We start from the raw sequence: 24,774 nt of genomic DNA, 5'->3' as shown, positions 1-24,774 counted from the left end.
TTATGGGAGTCAAAAGTTTGACTCCCATAGATGGCCGACTATTTTAGTCGACGAGGTAAAAGGAAAACCGTGCAATTTCGAGGCATGTTTGTGTGGATCATTGTATTCTACTTTTACAACATCTTTCTACCATATGCATTTTATAACAATTGGTTAGAAACGCTTTTCACAGACCAACTCGACTGATCCAAGGCAACGTGTTCCTTTAACTGTCCAGTGTCTTATGTTACGCGACTCATTGCAATATTCAGATATAGTGACAAAAGTATTAACGATCTAATAGACAGGGCCCAATTTCATAAAGATGCCTATAAAAGCATAACAAGTACACTGCAATCACAGTTTGTGTCAGCAAAAGTACTTCATGAGGCTGATTTACATGAACACACAGTGCGTTTAAGTAAAGTTACTTAAAGTTATTTAATGTAAACTGCAGCAGAAATTACTGCTCGCAAGTCAAAGTATTTGAACAGCATAGGTAATTGTGTGACCCAACAAATACTTGAATAAAGAAGTTAAAGTTTAAGCTCAACCAGTCACGGCAGTCACAAGGAAACAGTGAAAACCTCCATTACATGTTTTCAGTGATTTTAAAACTATGTTTTACTCATTTCACAAATACTAGCGTTTCAAACCAAAGACTTTCACAGGGGAAGTTTCCCACCACGAGCATCTTTATACCATCATGTTAGTTACAAGTAAATTTGTGACAAATTTCTGTTTTCAATTTAACAAAGTTTACCAATGTTGTGTGCACTTGTGTGTCCTGTAATTGTAAGGCCATTTAGTACTGCACTAAATTGCGAAAAATAGGCGAATATGTTTTGCGTAAAAACTTGGAAAACAGTGCATACCTTGAGCACGTTATTGGTGGATACTTGCACTGCCGTCTATTTCACAAAACTCTTCCTAACTTAGGATTAATCTTAGGACTAAGGACAAGTCCCAACCCTGCACTGAAGCATGCAGACCTTAAGATTAATCCAAAGTTAGGACGAGTTACTCATCCTAACTCGAGATAAGACGAGTTCTAACTCTTTGCGAAATTGACAGCTCTATACGTGTTATGACTACATTACTTTAAAATGCAAATGGCGACTATGACTCCGAATTGTGCAACCAATAGGTGGATTCATTATGCGCCATCGACCGCCATCTTTGATGTAAGTATTCAGGGAAAAGTGCATGCACAGCGCATACGCTTTTTCCTTATTAATACATGATCAGGTCAGTACATGAAACTGTGCCATTTATGAGCACCATGAAATTTAAAACCATTCTCACAAAGACATTTCTAATAATGCATTGCAAGACCTCTTTCGTTTGAAACAATGGCTCTACTCTACACCTACAGTATTAAATATCAATTACTCTCTGGGATCAGTTCCCATTTTAATCATTGGATACAAAATTTAAGGCAACATTGAATAAATACAACTTTGAAATAACTGTATAAGGTTTTTATTACATGGCAGGCAAAATGGCCTTTAAGTATCTAGAGACACAAGCTACAACAAAGTCAGCTGGAAACCAAACAACTTTTCTTGATTTTGTTTTGTATTTTGAGCCAAACGTGAACAAATAATACTTTTAAAGGCAGTGGACACTATTGGTAATTAATCAAAATAATTATAAGCAAAAAACCTTTCTTGGTGACGAGTAATGGGGAGAGGTTGATAGTATAAAACATTGTAAGAAACGCCTCCCTCTGAAGTACAATGTACATGTAATGTAGTTTTCGAGAAAGAAGTGATTTTCCATGAACTTGATTTCGAGACCTTAGATTTAGAATTTGAGGTCTCGAAATCAAGTATCACAAAGCACACAACTTTGTGTGACAAGGGTGTTTTTTCTTTCATTATTATCTCGCAACTTCGACGACCGATTGAGCTCAAATTTTCACAGGATTTTTATTTTATGCATCTACGTTGAGATACACCAACTGTGACAGCTAGTCTTCGACAATAACCAATAGTGTCCGGTGTCTTTAAAAGCCAAATGGCTTTACTGATTCGCATCAATGCTTATAGGAAACACTGCACAATGACTTTAAATTGCTCTATAAACAGTTTTATTTTGTTAGAAACAATTTGCAACAGCAACAACAGCAGAAACGTCAATTATTCTGTCAAAGCAGACTTGTTCTCCAATTTCATTAAAGCTGGCAGGCAACAACATTTCTGAAGGTAAAACAATCATGCTCAGCAAAAACAGACCAACAAACAACACAATATACCATGTAACTGGAACGTGGAGGGTTAGTATTGGTGGCATGTCTGACTCGACTGTCAAGCACATTGGACCGAAGCTATGGTGTTTCTGACCAGCAAAATTTGGGTTCAAGTTCCGATTGTGGTGCTTAAAGGCAGTGGACACTATTAGTAATTACTCAAAATTTTTATCAGCATAAAACTTACTTGGTAACGACAGAACGAGTAATGGGGAGAGGTTGATAGTATAAAACATTGTGAGAAACGGCTCCCACTGAAGTAATGTAGAATTTGAGAAAGAAGTATTTGTCCACGAATTTGATTTTGAGACCTTAGACTTTGATTTTGAGGTCTCAAATCAAGCATCTGAAAGCACACAACTTTGTGTGACAAGGGTGTTTTTTCTTTCATTTATCTCACAACTTCGACGACCTATTGAGCTAAACTTTTCACAGGTTTGTTATGCATATGTTGAGATACACCAAGTGAGAAGACTGGTCTTTGACAATTACCAATAGTGTACAGTGTCTTTAAGCAAGACGCTTAACCAATATTGTTTTGTCCTTCCTGATGGGACTTACAGCTGTACATGTACAGTGTACATGGTGTACAACCTGTGTGTTGTGTAAAGCACCCAGTACCCATGGGAATTGTTTTGCGACAAGAAACGTTTTCTGCTCGAACAGTTGTCAAATTTGCAAAGAGCCAAACACTTTCGCCTTCTTACCAACGAAAATTCCATGCCAAATGCAACAAGCTTCTTACATGTCTTACATTATGTTTACTTGGCAGAAAATTGTTCAGCATTACCGTCTGCAGATGCAAATGGGCCAACTGATATGTCTAGAAAACTGCATAAACTGAAGATCTTTACAGAGACAAAAGTAAGGAAAAAAGTCAATTACTGATTTTGTAATTGTCAATTAACTGTATCATTATTAGATTACCTCGTAGTAATGTTAATTTCTGAAGTCCCCTACACAGAACATACAAAACAGGTGACATTTAAAGGAACACGTTGCCTTGGATCGGTCGAGTTGGTCTTTGAAAAGCGTTTGAAACCTTTTTTTTAAAAATGAATATGGGTAGAAAGATGTTGTAAAAGTAGAATACAATGATCCACACAAAAATGCCTCGAAATTGGGTGGTTTTCCTTTTACCTCGTCGACTAACACGTCGGCCATTTATGGGGGTCAAAATTTTGACTCCCATAAATGGCCGACCATGTTAGTTCGCAAAGTTGAAGGAAAACCACGCAATTTGGAGGCAAACTTGTGTGGATCATTGTATTCTACTTTTGAAACATCTTTCCAACCATATGCATTTTATGAAAAACGGTTACAATCGCTTTTGTTTTGACCAACTCGTCCGATCCAAGGCAACGTGTTCCTTTAATACTTGACAGTTTAAAGTAGTTAAGTTGCTTTGCAGATTTCATATTATCAACATTTTAAAAAATGGTTAGCAGATGTATCAATCACACTTCAGTGTTTAGAGAACTGGAATACAGGTTTTCTTCATGTATTTGCAAGCATTCAAAATGGAGACTTGCATTTATAACAATGACTAGGGCACCAAGACAATGACCAGGGGCACCAAGGTAGTGACCAGGGGCACCAAGGCAATGACTATGGGCACCAACATGACCAAGGCAATGACTATGGGCACCATGCCAATGGCCAGGGGCACCAAGCCAATGGCCAGGGGCGCCAAGGCAATGACTTCGGGCACCAAGGCAATGACTATGGGCACCAAGCCAATGACTATGGGCACCAAGCCAATGGCCAGGGGCACCAAGGTAGTGACCAGGGGCACCAAGGCAATGACTATGGGCACCAACATGACCAAGGCAATGACTATGGGCACCATGCCAATGGCCAGGGGCACCAAGCCAATGGCCAGGGGCGCCAAGGCAATGACTTCGGGCACCAAGGCAATGACTATGGGCACCAACATGACCAAGGCAATGACTACGGGCACCAAGCCAATGGCCAGGGGCACTAAGGCAATGGCCATGGGCACCAAGGAAATGACCGGGAGCAACATAGACAATAACCAAGAGCACCATGGCAATGACCAGAGGCACCAAGGCAACGACCAGGAGCAATGACCGGGGGCACCAAGGCAACGACCAGGAGCAATGACCGGGGGCACCAAGGCAATGACCAGCGATAAGATAGGATTTTGTAGTAAATGAACTAAAACAAATACACCTCGTTGTAATAAATGTTTGGCCAAAAAGCAACAGCTACGCAAAAGGCTGGCGTGAGCCATGCAAATTAAGAACATAGGTGGGAATATATTTATATTTGCCATTGCTAATTAACAAACAAAAATCTACTTTTTGTTTATTTACTTGTAGTAAATGTTTTCAAGTAGAAAAAAACACAAAAACACTTCCTAAACAGAAGTGATGGTCAAGTCTTGTGCATAAAACCCAAACAATTCTTTGTCAAAGTCAAGTTATCATTAAAAAAATAATTTAAGTTTGGTAACTGCTTAAGCTCATTGAGTAAGCAGAATGAGTTTTTATTTTATGTGTTTTGTCAAGAACCAATGAGAGCATTTCTCGGTAATAGGGTCAAATTTCATAAAGCTGTTAAGTACAACAAATTTGCTTAGCCCTGAAAACTCATGCTTAGCAGAAACAGGTTACAAGCCCAAACACCTTGTAATGTAAAATATTTACGACTGGTTACTAGCTAAGTTTTGCTCAGCTGAAAATGTTGCATAATAGCTGAAAGTACCTTTAACTGCTTAAGAGCTTTATGAAATTGGGCTTATGTAGAGCATGAGACCAACTTCAGTTGGCGTGGTTAGGCAACACTGTATACCACTACTACCAACACCAAAGGGGGTTAAAAGCAATAATCACTGGCCCCCCAAAAAGTGCACTTTTCCTTTTGCGCTTAATGTCAAAAGACTTGCATGGCGTCTTCACACCTTTCCATTATTTGGTCTCAGCGATCATGGCAAACAATACGCAAAGTATGCTAATGAGATTGAGGTCATGCGGGAATGCCACTACCTACATGTAAGCAGCAGTACTTTGCTTACAGCTTTATAAAAGTTGCTTGTCAAGTTGCACAACACACTATGGAGAGGGACTTGGACATGTTTAAAAAAAAAGAACAGTAAAACTACATGATGATACAGACTGATGTTACTACATGTACATGTACGTGAATCACTTCTGAATTCTTTACCCAATGAGCTCGTCAACATAATAAAAAAATAAATAATAAATCCACAATGGGTAAAATATTCAGGATACATTTTTCTTTCTTTCTTTACAACTACTTCTTAGAGCCTTGTGTTAAATAATATCACTTCATAAAATGCAAAATAACAATGTTTGGTGATTTTCCTCTACACTTTGTTGGATGTGTTGATTAAAAATTAAGTCTTTACTTATAAACATTGTTGTATAAACAATAATAGTTTGTTAATCAAGGAGGACTAAACATTCTGCAACGTATGTTGGCTACATGTATTGCACTAGAATCAAGCTCCAGTTCAAGTAATGGTTACTTGTCTTGTTGAGCCTGATACAATACCATTTTGCTTTGTCCTTCCGATGGGACATACATGTAGGTAAGCCATAGGTTCCGTGGACTAGAATAAGTAGTGCACGTTAAAGAACCACGCACACTAAATCCGATGTGTCTAATCACACAGCAAGTACCCTTTTGTTTGTTCCAAGTTTATTCAGGCTTGTGAGCTACAGTGATTAAAGGGACACGTTGCCTTGGATTGGAGCTTCTGAAACCACTTGTTCCGAACAGAAGTGGTTAGAAAGCTGTTTTAAAAGTAGAATATAATGATCCACACAAACATGCCTCGAAATTGCATGGTTTTCCTTTCATTTTGCAAACTAGCACTGTCCGCCATTTTGTGGAGTCAAAAATTTGACTCCACAACATGGCATGCTGTGCCGTGCTAGTTCACTTATAAGACAACCCTGGTTTCATTACCAGCAATATAGTGTTATACTTGTAATAATAATAATTAAACAATACAACATGTAGAAACTACATGTAGGGTCTGCGTGTGATCGTCTTTGTTATCATTATTTAGTGGCGATTCTGAAAAGAACCGAAAAGAACCAGTCACTTGTCAGTGAAACAACTCGACATTTTGATTCTTTCTATCCCGATCTGCATACCGATCATACTGTCCCCAAAAGTTGTTACTTTATAACATTAAGCACACATTTGACCATACCTTTACCCAACCTAAAACTTCAGGCTTGGGCTCAATTACTTGTTAACCACAGTAAATGTACTTTGAATATAAACACCTTATCATTAAATGAAAGAAACTTAAAAGCTGCAAAACTAGCAAGAATCAGTGTGCATTGTCTCAGTGATTGGCTCCTTGCTTATTAATGTTGGCTAGGGTAATCAAGCTGATAAAAGCCGCTCATAGTGTACGTCACATTTTTGGTGACTGATTCAGTGCTCTATAGTCTTTTAAAGCCCGGTTCATACTTCCTGCCAATGGGAATGCAAAGCGAATTTTGGTGGCGCAACAATCGGTACGCGCTCCATTTACCTTTGTGACATAATGAAATTCGCATCGCACGAAGCATTCGCAGGAAGTATGAAGCGGGCTTTACTCTTGACCTGAGAGACTGTAGTAAAAACGTGTGGGCTAAAGTGAGCTTCATGCCTCTTAATTCTCAGAAATTATCCTACAGTGTAGTTAATAGCAGAGCATGTAGAAGCCTTTGAATTGTTTCATGTCGCTGCATGAATGTACCACTTTACTCATTCCACTGTGTTACTTGCACAAGAGAATAACAAATCCCACTGCTTATTACACAACAGCCTTTGTCAAGTCAGGGTCTGCTTGAGGGATTGATATTTTCAAATCTGTGAACTGCCTGATGCTCCATAACTCAATTAAAATCCTGGAGTCAAGTTTCACAGGGACTCGGGACAATGCCTGGGCGACGGCTGATATTCACTACTCGACTAGTCGCACCTCTTACAGTTGCAACTACGATGCTAGTCAAGACTGATTTTTAATTCTCAAGATGCATTGTGGCAATGTTTACCTCAGGCGCAATCAAGTAAAATTCAAGCTGAAGGATTGAAGCATTGTGTCACTGATGTCTGATTGTGTTTTGTAAGTAAGTTATGTTGTCATGAATAGTCGTGAGCGAGATAATTGGTTCACCGATCAGGTCGTCTCAACTATTAGTATTTTTGGCGGCCCGATTAAAGGGACAGGTTGCCCTGGATCAGGTGAGTTGGTCCATGAAAAGCTATTTGAATCCGTTTGTTATGAAACCCACACTGCCGAAAAGATGTTTTATAAGTAGAATAAAATGATTGATATTATGCCTCAAAATTGCATGGTTTTCCGTTCATGTCGTGAACCAACCCACCACGCCATTTTGACAAAATGGCAGACTGTGTTAAAAAAAAAAAAAAGGGAAACCACATAATTTCGAGGCATATTGGTGTGAATCATAATAATCTACTTTTAAAACATCCTTCTAACAATGCATTTCATAACAAACGGTTTCAAACACTTTTCACGCAACAACTCGCCCAATCCAAGGCAACGTTTAAAAACAGTAGTGGCGACTGGACTTCATCTGTTGATGCATTCAATAGTTGCGACTTATACAACATTTGCACTAGTCGCCCAAGCTTACCCAGTACTTCAGCGCAATCTCCCCATTATGAGGTCAAGTACACCAATGCCACTTATCTTTTAAATTTTCATCTTTTACATTTTCATCTTTAACCGACAGATTAAACGCGGGTGGCTTGGGCGTTAGGATTTATGTACATTTGTAGAAAAATAATTTGCCATGAAGATTGCCAGATCTTTGTTTTGGGGGTGTGGGCTTCAACGGCTCTCACTCCAAAGCCTTCTTTAGAGGTAAACCCAATTGCAAACAGTGAACCACAACCAAACGAGGCTCCTTGTGTTTCACTGCAGAGTCTCCCAGACATTCTAGTATGCATTATTGCTTGTGTGGTGTTTCCTCTTGGAGTTTGCAGGAGTGTGCTGCAACATGCACCTGAGGTTCCCTTGAAGTATCAAAGAGGTACATGTAGCATGATGTTTTATCTTGGATTTTGCTAAACATGTTCCTGGAGTTTCCTGGGGTGTGGTGCCCCTGGTATATCACCTTGGAGTTTCCTGGGGTGTGTTGCCACTGGTATATCACCTTGGAGTTTCCTGGGGTGTGGTGCCCCTGGTATATCACCTTGGAGTTTCCTGGGTCGTGCTGCCCTTGGTATATCACCTTGGAGTTTCCTGGGGTGTGTTGCCCCTGGTATATCACCTTGGAGTTTCCTGGAGTGTGCTGCCCCTGGTATATCACCTTGGAGTTTCCTGGGGTGTGGTGCCCCTGGTATATCACCTTGGAGTTTCCTGGGGTGTGTTGCCACTGGTATATCACCTTGGAGTATCATGGCGTGTGCTGCCCCTGGTATATCACCCTGGAGTTTCCTGGGGTGTGGTGCCCCTGGTATATCACCTTGGAGTTTCCTGGGGTGTGGTGCCACTGGTATATCACCTTGGAGTTTCCTGGGGTGTGGTGCCCCTGGTATATCACCTTGGAGTTTCCTGGGGTGTGTTGCCACTGGTATATCACCTTGGAGTATCATGGCGTGTGCTGCCCCTGGTATATCACCTTGGAGTTTCCTGAGGTGTGCTGCCCTGGATCTTCCTTGGATGTGTTACTCTCACCATTGCTCCATGGAGCTCCACGAAGCACGTTGCCTAGTGTTTCACCATCGAGATTTTGGTTTCACTCCTGTTTCACCTCTACAGTTCCAAACGATGCTTTCCACTTGATAGATTCCTTGCAGTCCAGTGCATTTTATTGTTACTAATAAATCCTCCTGTCCAGCTTCCAATAATAAAAAACTCTGGGCACCCTCATGCAGAGTTTATACGGGATTGTATTCACAATGGTCTAGATGGTTATATACAGTGGAGTGATAGATGTACATAAAGTCTTGTCTTTCTTTGTTCTCTTTTTCTTTGTCTTGGCTAATGAAGGGTAACACACCCCCGACATTATGCATTGGCACCGTTGGCTTTTCTTTTTTCTTCTATTAGTCCCTCGTAGGTCTTTTGGTCTAGTAACCGGACCCTATTGAACGGGAAGTAGCCCTTTTTGCCGTTCACCTCTCCTTGCCAGTTGCCAGACACGTTCTGGTCCAGCACTTTAATTATACTTCCAACCTAATGAAACAAAGAAAATTATAAGAATTTATAATCATGTTCGTCGTAATTTTCCGCGGATATGACATGTCTTATCCGACTAATGATTGAATTCTTTTGATGATCACCTCGAGAAGTCTTACGACTACACTGGAAAATAATACCTTTATTTTGTCCAGGGTAATTCTACTTGTTTTTTTCTTCAAACAAGCTTTGACGAACCATGAACGAACGTATTGATCAAAAAATTTAATCACTGCCCTGCTGTTGCCCGCTAGTACATGGCATGTAATATGTTAGGCCAACCTTTGAAAAGGTGGACTCAGGAAATTACAATACCTCCTAGGAAAGTGACCCATGTGCTTCAGCTCAAATCACTGCTGATGGTCATTGCTGATAAACAAAATCTCATACTGTGGCCGAGTCATCAATCACTTGTCATCCAACATTTGCAATAAAGTCTTTATAGGTTTAATGAGTGCTGGAACTTTTGCAATCCAACATTTGCAATGAAGTCTTTATAGGTTTAATGAGTGCTGGAACTTTTGCAATCCAACATTTGCAATGAAGTCTTTATAGGTTTAATGAGTGCAAGAACTTTTGCAATCCAACATTTGCAATGAAGTCTTTATAGGTTTAATGAGTGCTGGACTTTTGCAATCCAACATTTGCAATGAAGTCTTTATAGGTTTAATGAGTGCTGGAACTTTTGCACAATCCAACATTTGCAATGAAGTCTTTATAGGTTCAATGAGTGCTGGAACTTTTGCAATCCAACATTTGCAATGAAGTCTTTATAGGTTTAATGAGTGCTGGAACTTTTGCACAATCCAACATTTGCAATGAAGTCTTTATAGGTTCAATGAGTGCTGGAACTTTTGCAATCCAACATTTGCAATGAAGTCTTTATAGGTTTAATGAGTGCTGGAACTTTTGCAATCCAACATTTGCAATGAAGCCTTTATAGGTTCAATGAGTGCTGGAACTTTTGCAATCCAACATTTGCAATGAAGTCTTTATAGGTTTAATGAGTGCTGGAACTTTTGCTGGAAATCTTCTTTTCCAGACTTTGATTGAAATCAATAGGCTGCCACCCTTGCTTATAATTCTACTTAGCAACCCTCTTCATGCTTGAGTGGTAAATTCACACAGTAACCAGTGGTTAACATGTCAACACAATTTGCAGGCCTGTGCGCTTTCATTTTTGAAACCAAGGCATTTTGTCAAGGTAAAGGGCACCTTTTCAGGAAATTATAAATTTCTACTGGTACAATTTAAGAGCACCACACAATGCTCAGGGGGCATGGAGCGAGGCAATCACCTCCGTGAAGTATCAGGCCTGAATTTGGCAATGAGAGGTTTAAATGATTTTGCCTTGATGACCTAAATGGAAAGTATACCTTTGATTGTTGTAATCCTATATAAATAAAGATATTACAATAAGACTAACCATTGAAAATTTCATTTCAAAAGGAAGTTGCATGTTTGACATTGTCAAAAATCTGGAGTGATTATGTCTACACAGGAAGAATAATCCAAAACTGGCATACATAATCTGAGAGACAGCGCCGTCAGTAACGCTTCTCAGATTCAAATTTTTGGGGACAAAAGTGATATATTTGTTCATAACCACACTACTTCAAAGTGTCATGATTCTTAAAATGCTTTCGAAAGCTGCTGTACTGTCTCACCAAGTAAGATTTTATTGCCAATAAATTTAAGAGTCGTTACCAACTGTATACTGTCCCTTTGACTTAACTTAGAGTACCTACATGTAACTTACAATAAATAATTGGGGCATGTTGTGGCAAAGAGGTTAAGATCAGCAGTGTCTGGGTTCGGGTACTTGCAATCATTACCACACAGGTACCCAAATAACTACCATTTGTTTTTTGTAGTTAACATACCTCTAGTTTGAGTTGTGTCGAGTCGTATGCACAGGGCACTCTCTCTTGCGTGACCAGTGCATGTTGTACGGTGTTGGTTTTGACTGTGGTTATAACCTTATATTGGTCTTGGCTCGATGTCTTGCCATCCTCCCCCATTGAGAGCCTGCCGTCTCCGCCCCCTTTACCCTCCATGCTGGACCTCTGATCTGATACCTATTCCGGACAAAAGAAAAGAAAAACATTTAAACACTGGGGCCAGGGAAATCCTGAAAGATGGAAGGCAGTCTCCTAGGTGTTTATTCAATAGGATTTACAGATCCTAACACTGAAACAAACTTTTTTCCCCCGTGACAGTAAATTCAAATCATTGAACCCTAGAGCACATGGCGGTCGATATCACCAAAACAACAAATTGGACTTTGATAAACTACAACACCATAATATACCGCTCTCATTCGGTTGTTTAGTGCTATTGTTGCGCTTTCGTTTGTTGTGATATTTAACAGGGTTGACATTTATTGACTTTTTTTTATGAAAAACACGGTTGACATTTAATTTTGTTTAATTAATCTGTGCACCAAAGGGTTAAGAAATGCTGTCAAGTAAAGTGACACCAAAGAAACGTTTGAGAACCGGGAAAGAAATCAGAGTCCTGAGCGATTCCAGACATCCATGTAGTGAGAACCTGACCTCTGTGAGTATGAATACCCTCTAATTCAATGACATCATCTTACGCTAAAGTCTGCAAACTTTGACTTGTTTCAAAGCCAGCAAGCCAATAAAAGGTTAAGGTACTCGGCTGTGACCCATCGGGCTGATTGATGCTTCTGACTGCTGAGGTGTGCATATTGTCATGAAAACAGGCTAATCTTTACAGATGTGAATTATTTATTGACGTATTGATGAGTGATTGTATTGAATTGATAATAAGAATTTAAGAAATACACTATAATTTTGACAACAGATTTATTGTGAGGCACTTTGTTGCTGACTGAAATCAAAAGTATAAAGTTGAGCACTTTTGACAAAATTTGGTGACCCAGTTTTTAGCGACCCACTTTTGGGTTACAACCAATAGTTTGCAATACCTTCATGACAAAGATCTATTGTTTACCAGACTGTCCAGAATCTTAATATAAAAATTCAGTAAATAGGACTCACAGGTTTGATGTAGGGGGCAGGTACCAGACCTTCCTCACCCGCTGCATTCCTGGCTAGCCACCATTGGTCCTCATCCTTTCTGATAATAGTCAAAGTTTCGCCCTTTGAGAAGGCAAGGTCTTCTTCGTCCTGTGTAGGTAAGAATGCAACAATATGCTTTGAAACAGTGCATGGGAAGGTATAATAATACACAAGCTTTTACTTATTTACAGTGCCACGCCAACATTTATTAGGTGCTAAATACGGACGTTTCTAAGCGCACGTCCAGTATTTTCTTGCAAGGTATTTGGGCTACATCTGGATTAGTAGCTACTCCTTTTACATAGCACCATGTAATAGCCTACACGGTTCCATGGTGCAATATACTTTCGGTTAAACCAGGAACACCCGCGCGGACCCCTTCTCTTTTCGATAAGTGCACTGGGTTCTTCTACCTGCGTTACACAACACAAAGGACCGACAGCTTTACGTCCCATCTAAAGCAGACGCATCATGGTAAATCATGGTAAAGTGTCATGTGTCATGACTGGGATTCAAACCCACACTCTGCTGATCAAAAACACCAGAGCTCGAGTCTGATGCTCTAAACGGCTAGGCCATGAAATGCCATAGTTTACTGCCAGAGTAGATTGGGAATCAGGAGAACACCAAGCTCAAATCCAAACCAGTCCTGCTGTTCATCTCCATGACATGTCCAGCCCTTTAAAAAATATTGCTGGTTTCACACATACTTTTGGAGGATCCTTAAGTAAACACACTGTCCTGGCATCCAACTGTGATAATCCCTCTAATCCCTTTAACAAACAACCTGCTCTGGACTGGCCTGACTGGATGATTTCTGGAACTACTTTTAAAAGCTACATGAAATGGCCATTGGCAATAACTGAGCAGTATGTGTATTTTAAAATGTGTACTTTTTACGTAATTCTGTCATTAATGGGTAAATTAAGCTCATTGTACATTGCTTCTAGATTTTGATCAGGCATTATACATTATATACATGTACAAAAGTGTTTTTTTTTTTCTTTTCTTTTTTGGCAAAAGATATTGTAAGCAGTTCAAAGCCCAGTATGGAAGCTATAATTGCAGCTTTCTTTGCAAACTGTGACTACTTACAGTATTTAATAATCAAAGGGAAATGACGCAAAACAACGTTACAAGACCCACGCTCTTGGCCAGCTTTTAAAAGCATTCTAAGTTTACCAGGGAACGATTTCGTCCAGTATTTCTGAGTAGCAAAACTGTAACGCAATTTTTGTTTGTATAGCAAAATCAAAATTTTGCATAGCAGTCCATAAATTTTGTATCTAACAGCAAAATTTTAAAAATCGCTTAAATTGCAGTCACATAAATTTGCGAAGCGGGTTAAAGTCTTAGGGCAAACATAGTATAGCCTATAGTAACTTTAGTTGTTTTTTTGCCTTTTTTGTGTGTAAAAATTTAGGGCACCAAGGCAATTTTCAAAAATTTCAAAGGGCATCAAGGCAATCATAAAAAAGTTGCGAAGCGCACGACGGCAATTCGAAAAGAAAAAAAAATACAAAAAACTAGTTCTTCCAACTTGTCGATTTCAATTTTCAATCGATTGCCTCCTAACTATCGTATTTATACCCAATATGCACTCAAAACTAACCCACAGAAAAAGAAAGCATTCATCTAACTGAACAAAATAAACAAAATAAAGAACAAATTTTACAATACACAATGAAATAATATTTTTGTTCATACGGCTACTATTGGTCATGCTGGTTGTGTAGTTTATCGTAGAGACGCTAAAATTCCCACGCAACTGCTCCGTTTTGACACGATGTTGACAGAAAAATATAATATATCCATGTGGCGACGACTATGCTGTACATGATAAACGTTATGTACGTTATACTATTATGCATGCATCGTGGGGGAGCATGTGCAGACACGTCAAGTCGTTTTCTCAAGGCGTGTGTGTTTCTAGTTCGCGTAATTTTACCAATAGAGGGCGTTTAATCTCATGCTATCGCGTTGTTCTGAAACGCCCTCTAGCGTTCAATGTTTCTTGTATTTTTGTGTCGCACGCAAAGAACAACGACTAGCAGGCTTGAAATCTGCTGTTGTGCGTGAAATCTGGTGCTATTTCTATGCGTATTTGTTGACGTTCGAGGTCTAGTGCAGCGGTTAAAAAGACAAGTTATTTGTCACTCATAGCATTCTTCCCGATGTTTTATTTTATAAAATTAATTGAAAGAACAAGTTTCCCTTGAAAACGTTCACATGCATGTTTGTCATGGACAGGGCCTAGCAGCACTACTTTATCTATAAACAGTATTAGTGCGCACGCACGGCGCAGTCGGCGGAACGAAAGTCGACACAAACAATAACCGTGCTTTGCTATTCATGGATGGATTTTTACCATTCAAAAAAGAAAACCAATTAACTTTTTACAATTTTAATCATTTTAAATATTGTAACAATCAATATCTTAGTCTTCAATTGAAATAAATCCACATGGATTCCTTCAGGCAGGATGGCTTTGTCAAACCTTATCGGATTAGTGGTGATAACAATCTTAATCCCCCATCTCCCAGCTGATTTTTCTCATTTTAAAAACCTCCAAAAGTATGCGTCCCGACCCGACCAGATACAAGGTTTGGTCGGGTCGGGTTTTAGAGGGCCGGACACGTAATGTCCTACGACAGAGTAGATTGCGCATCAGGAAACTAAACTATCGATTCAAGTAAGAGCTGGTAATTTTCTGCACAGAGTAGCAGGCTTGAAATTTTACCATTGAAAGGGCAAGGCCATACCATTGAAAGGGCAAGGCCATTTTCAATTTGCAAAGGGCACTACCATCATGTGTTCATTGCACATAAAGTCAATGGGAAACTTTTGAAGGTGCACCAAGGCCTAGACCAGGGGCAATGGAAGCCATGGCCTCCGTGGGCTGCATGTAATTCCAGGCCTGCAGCCTATTTCACAAAACTTAACGCAGCTGCGTAAGTCCACTTGCAAAACGTTTATGGTGCAAGTTGGGCCATAAACATTACGCAGTGGACTTACGCAGTTGCTTAAAGTTTTGTAAAATCGACTACTGGAGTGGACTGGGGACTGCAGGGGCCTTTCTCAAACCACGGCTTGGGCTCCGGCTCAGGCTTAGGCTCCGTGTGCTGTGTACGCAGCTTGCATTTAACCTGCATTATGGAGCAGCGCGTATTGCACGGATAGCAGCACGCGGAGCCTGAGCCGGAGCCCAAGCCGTGGTTTGAGAAAGGCCCCAGAGTTCATTAGCAGAAAGATTAACCAACATAGCAGAACAATAACTTACTGTTTTCTTGAAATTGTAGAGAGCTTTGCAGACCAAGCCGAGCCCCTGTCCCCTGGGATGATCCATGGGGGGTAGTGGAGGAGGGTTCTGTACAGGGTGAATGGGAGCTACCGGCTCAAAGCCGCCGATTTCTCTCTGCTCTTGGTGTTTGGGGCACTGCACAGGAAATAAAAGGTAGTAGTTACTGAATGCACATTGAATCTCTTTTCCTGTATCTAAAACATTCAGAACATCAGGTACTTAGGATGAAGTATTAATTGGAACCATGGGTCTTGCAATTTCCACTTTCCATTTAACAAAATTAGTGAAGCTTCTTGCATTGTCATTGTTGAAGACAAGTAAAAAGACTTGGTTTAATTAAAACATGGATGATTACAATCTGGCTCATAACGATGATTTAAAACCACAAATGTTTTGGGATGTTTCAAGGAGGTAACGGAGGCAATAGAGAGGTTTCGCAGAGTCACCGATACTCTGACGTGAACGGATACGTCAAAATACGTCATCACTTTTTGAGGTCCATGTGACGTATAACCATTGTACACAAGTTAGAATAGTTGCTTAAAACGGGAATCTGTCGCCATACACGTAAGTAAACAACGAGTATATTTTGTTCATGTTTTTGTAGCGGATTGTTATTTTTTAATGTACCAGGTTTTCACCAAAACAAAACTACACAGCTCACTTGACGCGAACGCGTACGGTTTGATATCTGTATACGTATTCGTATCCGCAACTCTGCCAAACCTCTCTAATATCCCTTGGTCTACTAGCCTGAAGTGACCTCTATCCTCCACTATCTTCCAATCCTATGCCACATCCTACCAACATGTTTGGACTTGGCAGTTTTTTCTCATTTTGGTTCTGGTCTTGTACACAAATATCTGGTGCAGTAAACATTTTGAGCTACAAGCCCTGGTCAATGAATCATTCTATTCCTGCAGCCGATTTCACAAACCTTTACGCAACTGCATAGGTCGACTTGCGCAACGCTTATGGAGCAACTTGCGCCATAAACGTTGCGCAAGTGGACTTACGCAGTTGCGTAAAGTTTCGTGAAATCGGCTGCTGATCTGTATTTTTATCATAAATGTCTTACCGGTTCGATGAGCGTCGTGGTATCCAAGAAGTGCATCTTATAGAAGTCCAATAAGCTGGGAAGACTCGTAAACGTCTGGTCACCGATCATATAGATGTCCTTGTCTTTCGGCAAGTGGATAATGTAGTGGGACACCTTGCTGTTCTCACTGAAACACAAACAATTCAAATAAACATGTAATATCCTATTCTGACTCAACTGAGATCTTGTAAGCTGTCAGCAGACTTTTCTGTGTTGCTAAGGGCTGTCCAATGGACCCTTCCCATGAAATATGCTAATTACATTCACGCATGCATACAGACCCTGTTGGTTGGCAAACGCCATAGAGTTGTGCACTAAGCAGACGCGCAATCGTGTCTGCGTCATGCACCCATTAGATGTGTACAAAACAGAGCGATGTTCCCTCATTTTGCCAACCAAAACGTTAGTGCAATTTACATATTTCATGGGAAGGGTCTATTGGAATATTGTTATATAGTATCTTGTTTTGTTAATAAAATGAGTGATTTCTGCAAAACAATATGCCGATACAGCAGCCTCTCCTTGAACGATCACTATTGGATACGGCTATAATTAGCGCACAAGTGGGGGGGGGGGGGAATGTGGATTCACCAGTAGTTTGACTGCTCACACCCAATTCACATCATGACCGAGCCTGTTCTTGAAGTTTCTCCTAACAAATGAGCAACCCTATGATGGAAAGTTCAATTTCTACTTGAAAATTTCAAGGGTCCTAAAGGTAATGCCAAGGGGCATGGCGACAATTGGTATTGTGCCTCTCTACTTTCCAAACTCTCCCACCGTCAAAATGAAAATTTTGCATACATACAAAGGAGATAAAATAATTTCAATGGTTAACAGATTGAATGTTCCATTCAACTCAGCTTTACCTTGTTGAGAAGAACATTCCATCGTTAACTCGTGAAAATATTCTCACCATTGCACACACAACCATGAATAATAGTATAGTGAATTACCTGACACAGAGTACATAGTCCCCTGGACAAGTACTGCTGTCTCTGACAAGGTACGTCCCAGCCTTAGTGTTCTGAAGAATGTTGTCTGTTTCATGTCGAGTCAAGGGGCCAAAGTACCACCTTAAGAAAACAAGAAAAAAGAAAATGAATAAATTCAGTGAATATTTTATTTTGCATACAAAATCTATCAATAAGGTACTCAAGCGTTGAAAAGAGAGACATTACTAATTGTTTTCTTTTTGTGCACAATAACATTTGCATATCTGCCGCAATTCGTGTGTGTTGGCCTTATTTTCTACACGTAGCTCCTGCCTGAGGAGAATCATACTTCACTCCAGTGACCTTTTCAGGGTTTGTAAGCTTCTGTTTTAAAAAGGCGAAGGTCACCAAGGCATTTTCTCCTTAGTGTTAGTAAAGGGCACCCTATAAGGAAATTGATAATTTCTACTGGAGTACTTCAAGGGCACCAATGCAATGATCAGGGGGCATGGAGGCAATCACCTCAGTTGCCTCATTGAAGTAATACGTAACAAGCATGGACTTATGTGCAAATAATTTGTTTTTCAAAGACATTGCACAAGCGTACAGGGAAGGAATTGTTAAATTAACCATTGGGGTTTTGATTTATATTCATAACTTACACTGGTACTTTAAAGGGACATGTTGCCTTGGATCGGACGAGTTGGTCTATAAAAAGCATTTGTAACCGTTTGTTATAAAATGCATCGTAGGTAAGATGTTTTAAAAGTAGAATACAACGATCCACACAAATTTGCCTCGAAATTGCAGGGGTTTCCTTTTGCTTTGGGAATTAACACGGTCGGCCAATATATGAGAGTCAAAAATTTGACTTCCATAAATGGCCAACCGTGTTAGTCGACGAGGTAAAAGTAAAATCACGCAATTTCGAGGCATGTTTGTGTGGATCAATGTATTCTATTTTTACAAAATCTTTCCAATCACTTGCATTGTACAACAAACGGTTACAAACACTTTTCAAAGACCAACTCGACCGGTCCAAGGCAACATGTTCCTTTAACATGGAAGGAAAGGTCCAATGCAGACACTTTCATAAACAAAAAACAATGTTTATAATGGAACTTCCTGCTGGCAGGTCCACATACTATTTTTCAAAGTATTATTCAAGTAAAAGCAAGAAGAATTCACATTAACTTGTAGTGTACATGTACACATACAACCCTTTTTAACATTTCTCAAGGAATGTTAAATGCAGTCTAAAGTGTGTGCACAAAAAAGGTCAAGATTGAAAAAAAATTATGTTCATGTAATGTTCACATGATGTCCGTACACATGTACATCACGTTCAGGGCTGTAGCAAAATTGGTCATGGTGGGAGAAACTTCCCTTGACAATTTTTGCTTGAAATGCTGCGCTGTAGTTTTTGAGAAATGAATAAAACAATTAGTTTTGATTTGGATGATCGATTTTGCATGACATTTTGTGGGTTTGTTGTTTGTTACGTCTCAGAAAGTGTACTGGCCTTTGCAATTACTGACCGTCACATGCTTTAAGTCATGGTCTTATAAATGCCATCTCACACTGTGGCAAATATTCTTGCAAAATGAATATTTAAACTTCATGGTGAATTCGCCCAAAATTTACAATTGGATAGTTAATATTTTCAACTCAGTCTCACCACTCACCCCACGGTTGTCCTCGGTCGGCCCTCTCCTTCCCAATGACCAACATCTTACGAATATATATTACGAATGCTTACCAACGCTTGCCTTTACGAATGTTGCCATCGCTCACACACGCTTTACCAACAATACCAATGGCTTATCAACGCTTATGAAAATTGACGGTTGATGACCGTCTTCACAACATTTGCTGAAATTTAGAAACGCTTCCTAAATTGACCGATCTTCGTAAGGAGTTGGAGAATGACTTGTGAACTTTCCGAATTTGTTACCATTGATTACAAAGACACGGTACATATTGCAAAAATTGAGCGATTTTCAAATATTTCCGTTCGTAAGCACGTTCGCTAGCAAATTCGCCACAGTGTGAGAGCAGCATATGTAACAGGAACAATGCCAAGTTCAATTGATTCAAGACAGTTGTACACAAAATACTACACTGTGACAGTAAGTAATTCATTAGTTCTGTCAGTTGGTGTATCACTACAGTGTACACCCGGAATAACAAGTGACCAATGATGTTTTCCTGCTTGCTTGGCACAAAACCAACAAGTACTGTGTTGTTATTATAATACTCTAAAGAATACATATTTTGTTGTATGATAATAAGTACAGGGGTTTTCCCAGTTGCTGGAAACTTCCCATTACAGAAATAATGTACATTCTGTGGTAATACTTCTTGAAAACACTCTGCATTTCCTTGTAACTAAAAATTGTTTTGCATGCAACATTACATCTACAGACCATTGATCTGTTCACATATTTGGTAATATTACCCATATAGAGTAAAAAAGGACAGCAACCGGATGTGCATCAATAAAATATTATCTTACTGAAAAAGGTTGCAACGTTCATGTCTTAAATGCCCTATATTTTAAATACCCTACTTAAAGGAACACGTTGCCTTGGATCGGTCGAGTTGGTCTTTGAAAAGCGTTTGTAACCGTTTTTTATAAAATGCATATGGGTAGAAAGATGTTGTAAAAGTAGAATACAATGATCCACACAAACATGCCTCGAAATTGCGTGGTTTTCCTTTTACCTCGTCGACTAACACGTCGGCCATTTATGGGGGTCAAAATTTTGACTCCCATAAATGGCCGACCATGTTAGTTCGCACAGTAGAAGGAAAACCACGCCATTTCGAGGCAAACTTGTGTGGATCATTGTATTCTACTTTTAAAACACCTTTCCAACCATATGCATTTTACAAAAAACGGTTACAAACGCTTTTGTTTTGACCAACTCGTCCGATCCAAGGCAACGTGTTCCTTTAAAGCCATTATACACTTTCAGTAAACAGTATTGTCCAAGTCCCACACTTCGTGTATCACAACTTACATATAAAATAACAAACCTGTGAAAATTTAGGCTCAATCGGACATCGGAGTCGGGAGAAAATAACGGGAAAACCCACTCCTGTTTTCGCGCGTTTCGCCGTGTCATGACATGTGTTTATAACAAATCCGTAATTCTCGTTAACGAGAATTTATATTGTTTTACCGTTTTCTCAAAAAGTAAAGCATTTCATGGAATAATATTTCAAGAGAAGTCTTTCACCATTACCTTCTGTAAACCCTGTAAATTATTTGTAAATCTGTGAACTTTTTTTTTTTTTCTGTACCGAAAGTGTCCAATGGCTTTAAATGTATAACTTGTTATGTTTTACTTTGGAGCCCACTACACCTGGTGGTTGGTGATTTTGTGACTGTAAAGACTGGCTATTAATCTTGGATAACATTTGCTTCTTTTACAAGTCAGAATCACTGGATCAACGGTTTTAAAATGGTAACCCAAAAGTCACAAATTCCTTTTGGGAGAGTCACTATAGATGTAATTTGCATACAACCACCATGGCGGGGAATAGGCCTACCCACTGATTAAAGTAGACCCCTAAAAATAATAACAATATCATACGACGCATGACAAATACCAGTAGTCATTGTACATTGTATGTCAAAACAACCAAACGTGCCACAGGTCCCCAGGTAACCCTCTAAGATTTACATCAAACTTTACGTCAAACTTCTCTACTATCTGATAGGCTAAAATGAACGCACACCAACAATTAATGTCATTCTCCATGTTGCTTCTGACATACAGATTAAGTAATATTTGCTAACAGCCTCCCCTTTTTGGAGCTCCGCCCCTGCGCATCGTCCAAATTGTGTTGTCGCGCTTTTTTTCAAGCTTAAAGAGCCCATTATTTGATAACGGTATACAAATAGGGCTAAAAACTTTTACGCTTACTGAGGTTTGGCCCTAGATTCATTTTTCGCGAAGCAAGCTAAAGGTCTCCATTACAGTGTACATTATGCGCATGATACACGTACATGTATGTACAATAAACAATACGGTTTTCAGGTTGACATAATGCGGGCGACGTTGAACTTGCGCACAAGAACATGTAAAAAGTGTAGGTTAAATCATCCAATTGATTCCTACTACTTCCTACCCTGGTACTCAGAAAAGTCCACTTCTGGATGTACATTTACACGTAAAAGCTGTGGAGAACTCAACTCCCAGTCAACTTTCCTGAATATGGAATAGTCTTGGCCCAAGATACCAATTACCGGAACCGCATAGTGTATTATGTACTGCGCTTCATGTTAATTGATTGCTGACGTCTTGGGTCAAGACTAATCCATACCAGCCATCTGCGTAGGGGTTGAGTTGGCAGTGAGTTGACGGCACAAGTGATTTGGCGGGAGTTGACTAAAATTACGATCCAATCTGCGTAGTGAAGGGAGGACTTGGAAAAGTTGAGGATAACTTTCTGTATCACGCCACCACTTTTTCACTAATTTTTACAAAAAGGGATATCTCATTCAGGTAAATTAGATAGCCTACTCTATTGTTTCATTAAATATCAAATAAAATAGTGCTAAGTGGTGGCGTTATACGGAACTTTCCCAAAGTTAAATACGGCGCAAAAAGTGAAAACTTGCCAAGGCCCAAGAAGGTGTTTGTGTGTGGTTCGGCAAGTTTTTCCAGTGTTTTCCAGAATTTCTGTTTTTTTTCTGCAAGAATGATGCCTAAGTTAAGTAGGCTAATCGCTGTTTATTGCAGTAAAAAAACAGGAGCTGATGAATTTTATCGCGCATCATGTTCAAAACGCTGAAAATGCTGTAAATTTACCTGCCATCAAGATCATACATGAACATGAAAACCATTATGACCAACAATTTGCGAGAAAAAAGTTGGAACCTGAAATTAACCGAAGCACTGTCTAACGTATGCCTGTCATAGAGCAAGAAAGGACTGATCCTAGTTGTGATGATTGCAGCATGGAGGAAGGAAGAGAAGGAGCTCGAACGTCCCACAAAACCGCAGAGTAACAAAAGAAAACCCTGACAATGCCCCTGTCTGACCAGTAGAAAAAGATAGGAGACCTCCAGCTGGACGGCTGATTAACGAGCAGGATTAGATCTCTTTGTAAAGAACGTGTGGTACCGCCAGACTGCACCGTTGCCTTCGTGTTAAGTTGAATCAATGGAGACAAGAATTGTGAATATACACGTTTTCATTTACCGTTTGTGGTGTTTCACGGAAACATCATGGCATGTTTTTACATTTTTTGTGACTTTTGCTTGCTAGCGGTGAATCAAAATTTGGGTATTAACACACGAGGGTGGTTGGGTTGGTATTCAATTGTGTTTTTCGATTTGGGGGGCAAAAGTGTGCACAATTTTTATCAGTGTCTCAAAAAAGTTGTTTTTTCTGTATTATATCCATAAGACATACAACACCATGGTTGAGTGAAGAACCAAGTGTGCACGCACAAACTCACATACGCCAGGTCGCCCATTGTCTGTATAAGGTATGTGGGTGATTACGAGGTGTCGTTAAACGACCGCAGTACCACGGGTTCGACTTTTGAACTCCCTTCGTTCGAGCTCCTTCTCTTCCTTCCTCCATGATCGCAGCTGGAGGATGTTGACATCGCAACTGAACTAGGAAATGTACGCAGCATCAACTCATCAACATCAACAAAGTGAAAATAAAAAATGTATGTTCTCTTCTTGCCCGTACACCAACTTGTTCGTAGCTTTCTTTATACGGAAAAGTTTCCGCATGGTGCCACCACTTTTTCATTCGATATGAAATAAAATAGTAGGCCTATATAATTTACCTCAATGAGATCTCCCTTTTTGTAAAAATGAGTGAAAAAGTGGTGGCGCGATACGGAAAGTTATCCAGGCCTGCTGAAAATGAAATTGAAGTTATCAATTTTTTTTATACCAGAACATAAGGTGTATTGTCGATCGTTTGGTTTCAACAGGTGGCGCCCTGCGGTAAAAGGCATGCTGGGATAAGAAAGGGTTACTGTCTGCTGTAGTATCAGTGCCGAGACAGTACCCAGCATGCCCTAGCGCAGGGCGCCACCTGTCATGCCTGTTGAAATCAAACGATCGACAATAGATTTTGCATGTAATGTATTGTTTTGTATTTGTAACGCGCTTTATTATTTTTTATTAGGCCCCAAGTCTTATTTATTATTTTTATTTATCGACTCTGGTCTGTCTTGATAATATTCCCTTCTGACACACAAGCAACACAAACTATATATTATAAAAAAAATAAAAAATAGTAACATCATCACCCTCAACACTAAACCCGACAGAAACACACACACACTGTGACTGCTGTGTGAGTTTGACAGTACTCACAATCAAGAAATATACATGTATTGTAATGCCAATCAACACTAATTTGCAATGCCAATCGACACTAATTTGAACTTGTGTTTAAAATGGAGCCTGTACTGTACAGTAAAATCAGTAGAGCAAAACTGAACAGATTCTTTAAATCTCGTCTACTCGCAATATTTTGCTTGCGTATCTGATTTCACGCAGTAACGTTGAATACTCACTTAGGATCAAGTTGGTCTGCCATCATTCCAGCTCGACCCAGCCCACAAAATGGCCTCAAAAACAACTTCTCCTTCCGAGAAAATACCGGACGATCCTTCCACTTAGAGAAGAAGACTTCCTTCGTCAATTAACGAGCTCGAAAGTGGTGTCAATTGGTTGAATCGTTCGTGTGCTTAGGTCAGAGCCTTAACGAACTCTTTCGTCAAGTTCATCTCAAACATCAGGAAGTGGAATCGGATCGGGATTTTCAGTAGTCTAGTCAGAAAATGGCGGCGTGACGGGTTTCAGGAAGTTTTATGCAGGGACCAAAATAGCTCAGAGACGAAACATAAACTGGCCATCAAAGTCCCTCGCTTGCAATTATGTAGAAAATAGTACTACAACCTCATGCGCTATGCGCGGATGCTTTTT

The 24,774-nt window shown here is 39.8% G+C and overlaps 1 protein-coding gene across 1 annotated transcript; it reads right to left on the bottom strand.

Annotated features, from left to right (window-relative positions):
- Nucleotides 1–401: 401 nt before the first annotated feature.
- Nucleotides 402–24,624, bottom strand: LOC139942512 (crk-like protein). The gene is made up of 7 exons (XM_071939324.1): nt 24,363–24,624; nt 17,829–17,948; nt 16,852–16,999; nt 15,753–15,908; nt 12,452–12,580; nt 11,309–11,503; nt 402–9,422 (listed from the first exon to the last, which is right to left on the bottom strand). Exons 1-7 carry the CDS (start codon nt 24,386–24,388, stop codon nt 9,255–9,257), a joined length of 942 nt encoding a protein of 313 aa, XP_071795425.1. The 5' UTR covers nt 24,389–24,624; the 3' UTR covers nt 402–9,254.
- Nucleotides 24,625–24,774: the final 150 nt, after the last annotated feature.

Source organism: Asterias amurensis, chromosome 10 (genome assembly GCF_032118995.1).
Source record: "Asterias amurensis chromosome 10, ASM3211899v1".
Lineage (NCBI taxonomy): Eukaryota > Metazoa > Echinodermata > Asteroidea > Forcipulatida > Asteriidae > Asterias > Asterias amurensis.
Note: the sequence above shows the minus strand (reverse complement) of the source record. Positions and strands in the feature narration are given on the sequence as shown.

Bases quoted from the DNA above. Each gene is read 5' to 3' on its own strand.
- LOC139942512 (XM_071939324.1), bottom strand. From the start codon at position 24,388: ATGATGGCAGACCAACTTGATCCTAA. The intron at 15,909-16,851 runs GTAAGACATTTA...TTTCCTGTGCAG, and splicing joins CCACGACGCTCATCGAACCG to TGCCCCAAACACCAAGAGCA. The intron at 12,581-15,752 runs GTAAGTTATTGT...TTACCTACACAG, and splicing joins TCTACAATTTCAAGAAAACA to GACGAAGAAGACCTTGCCTT.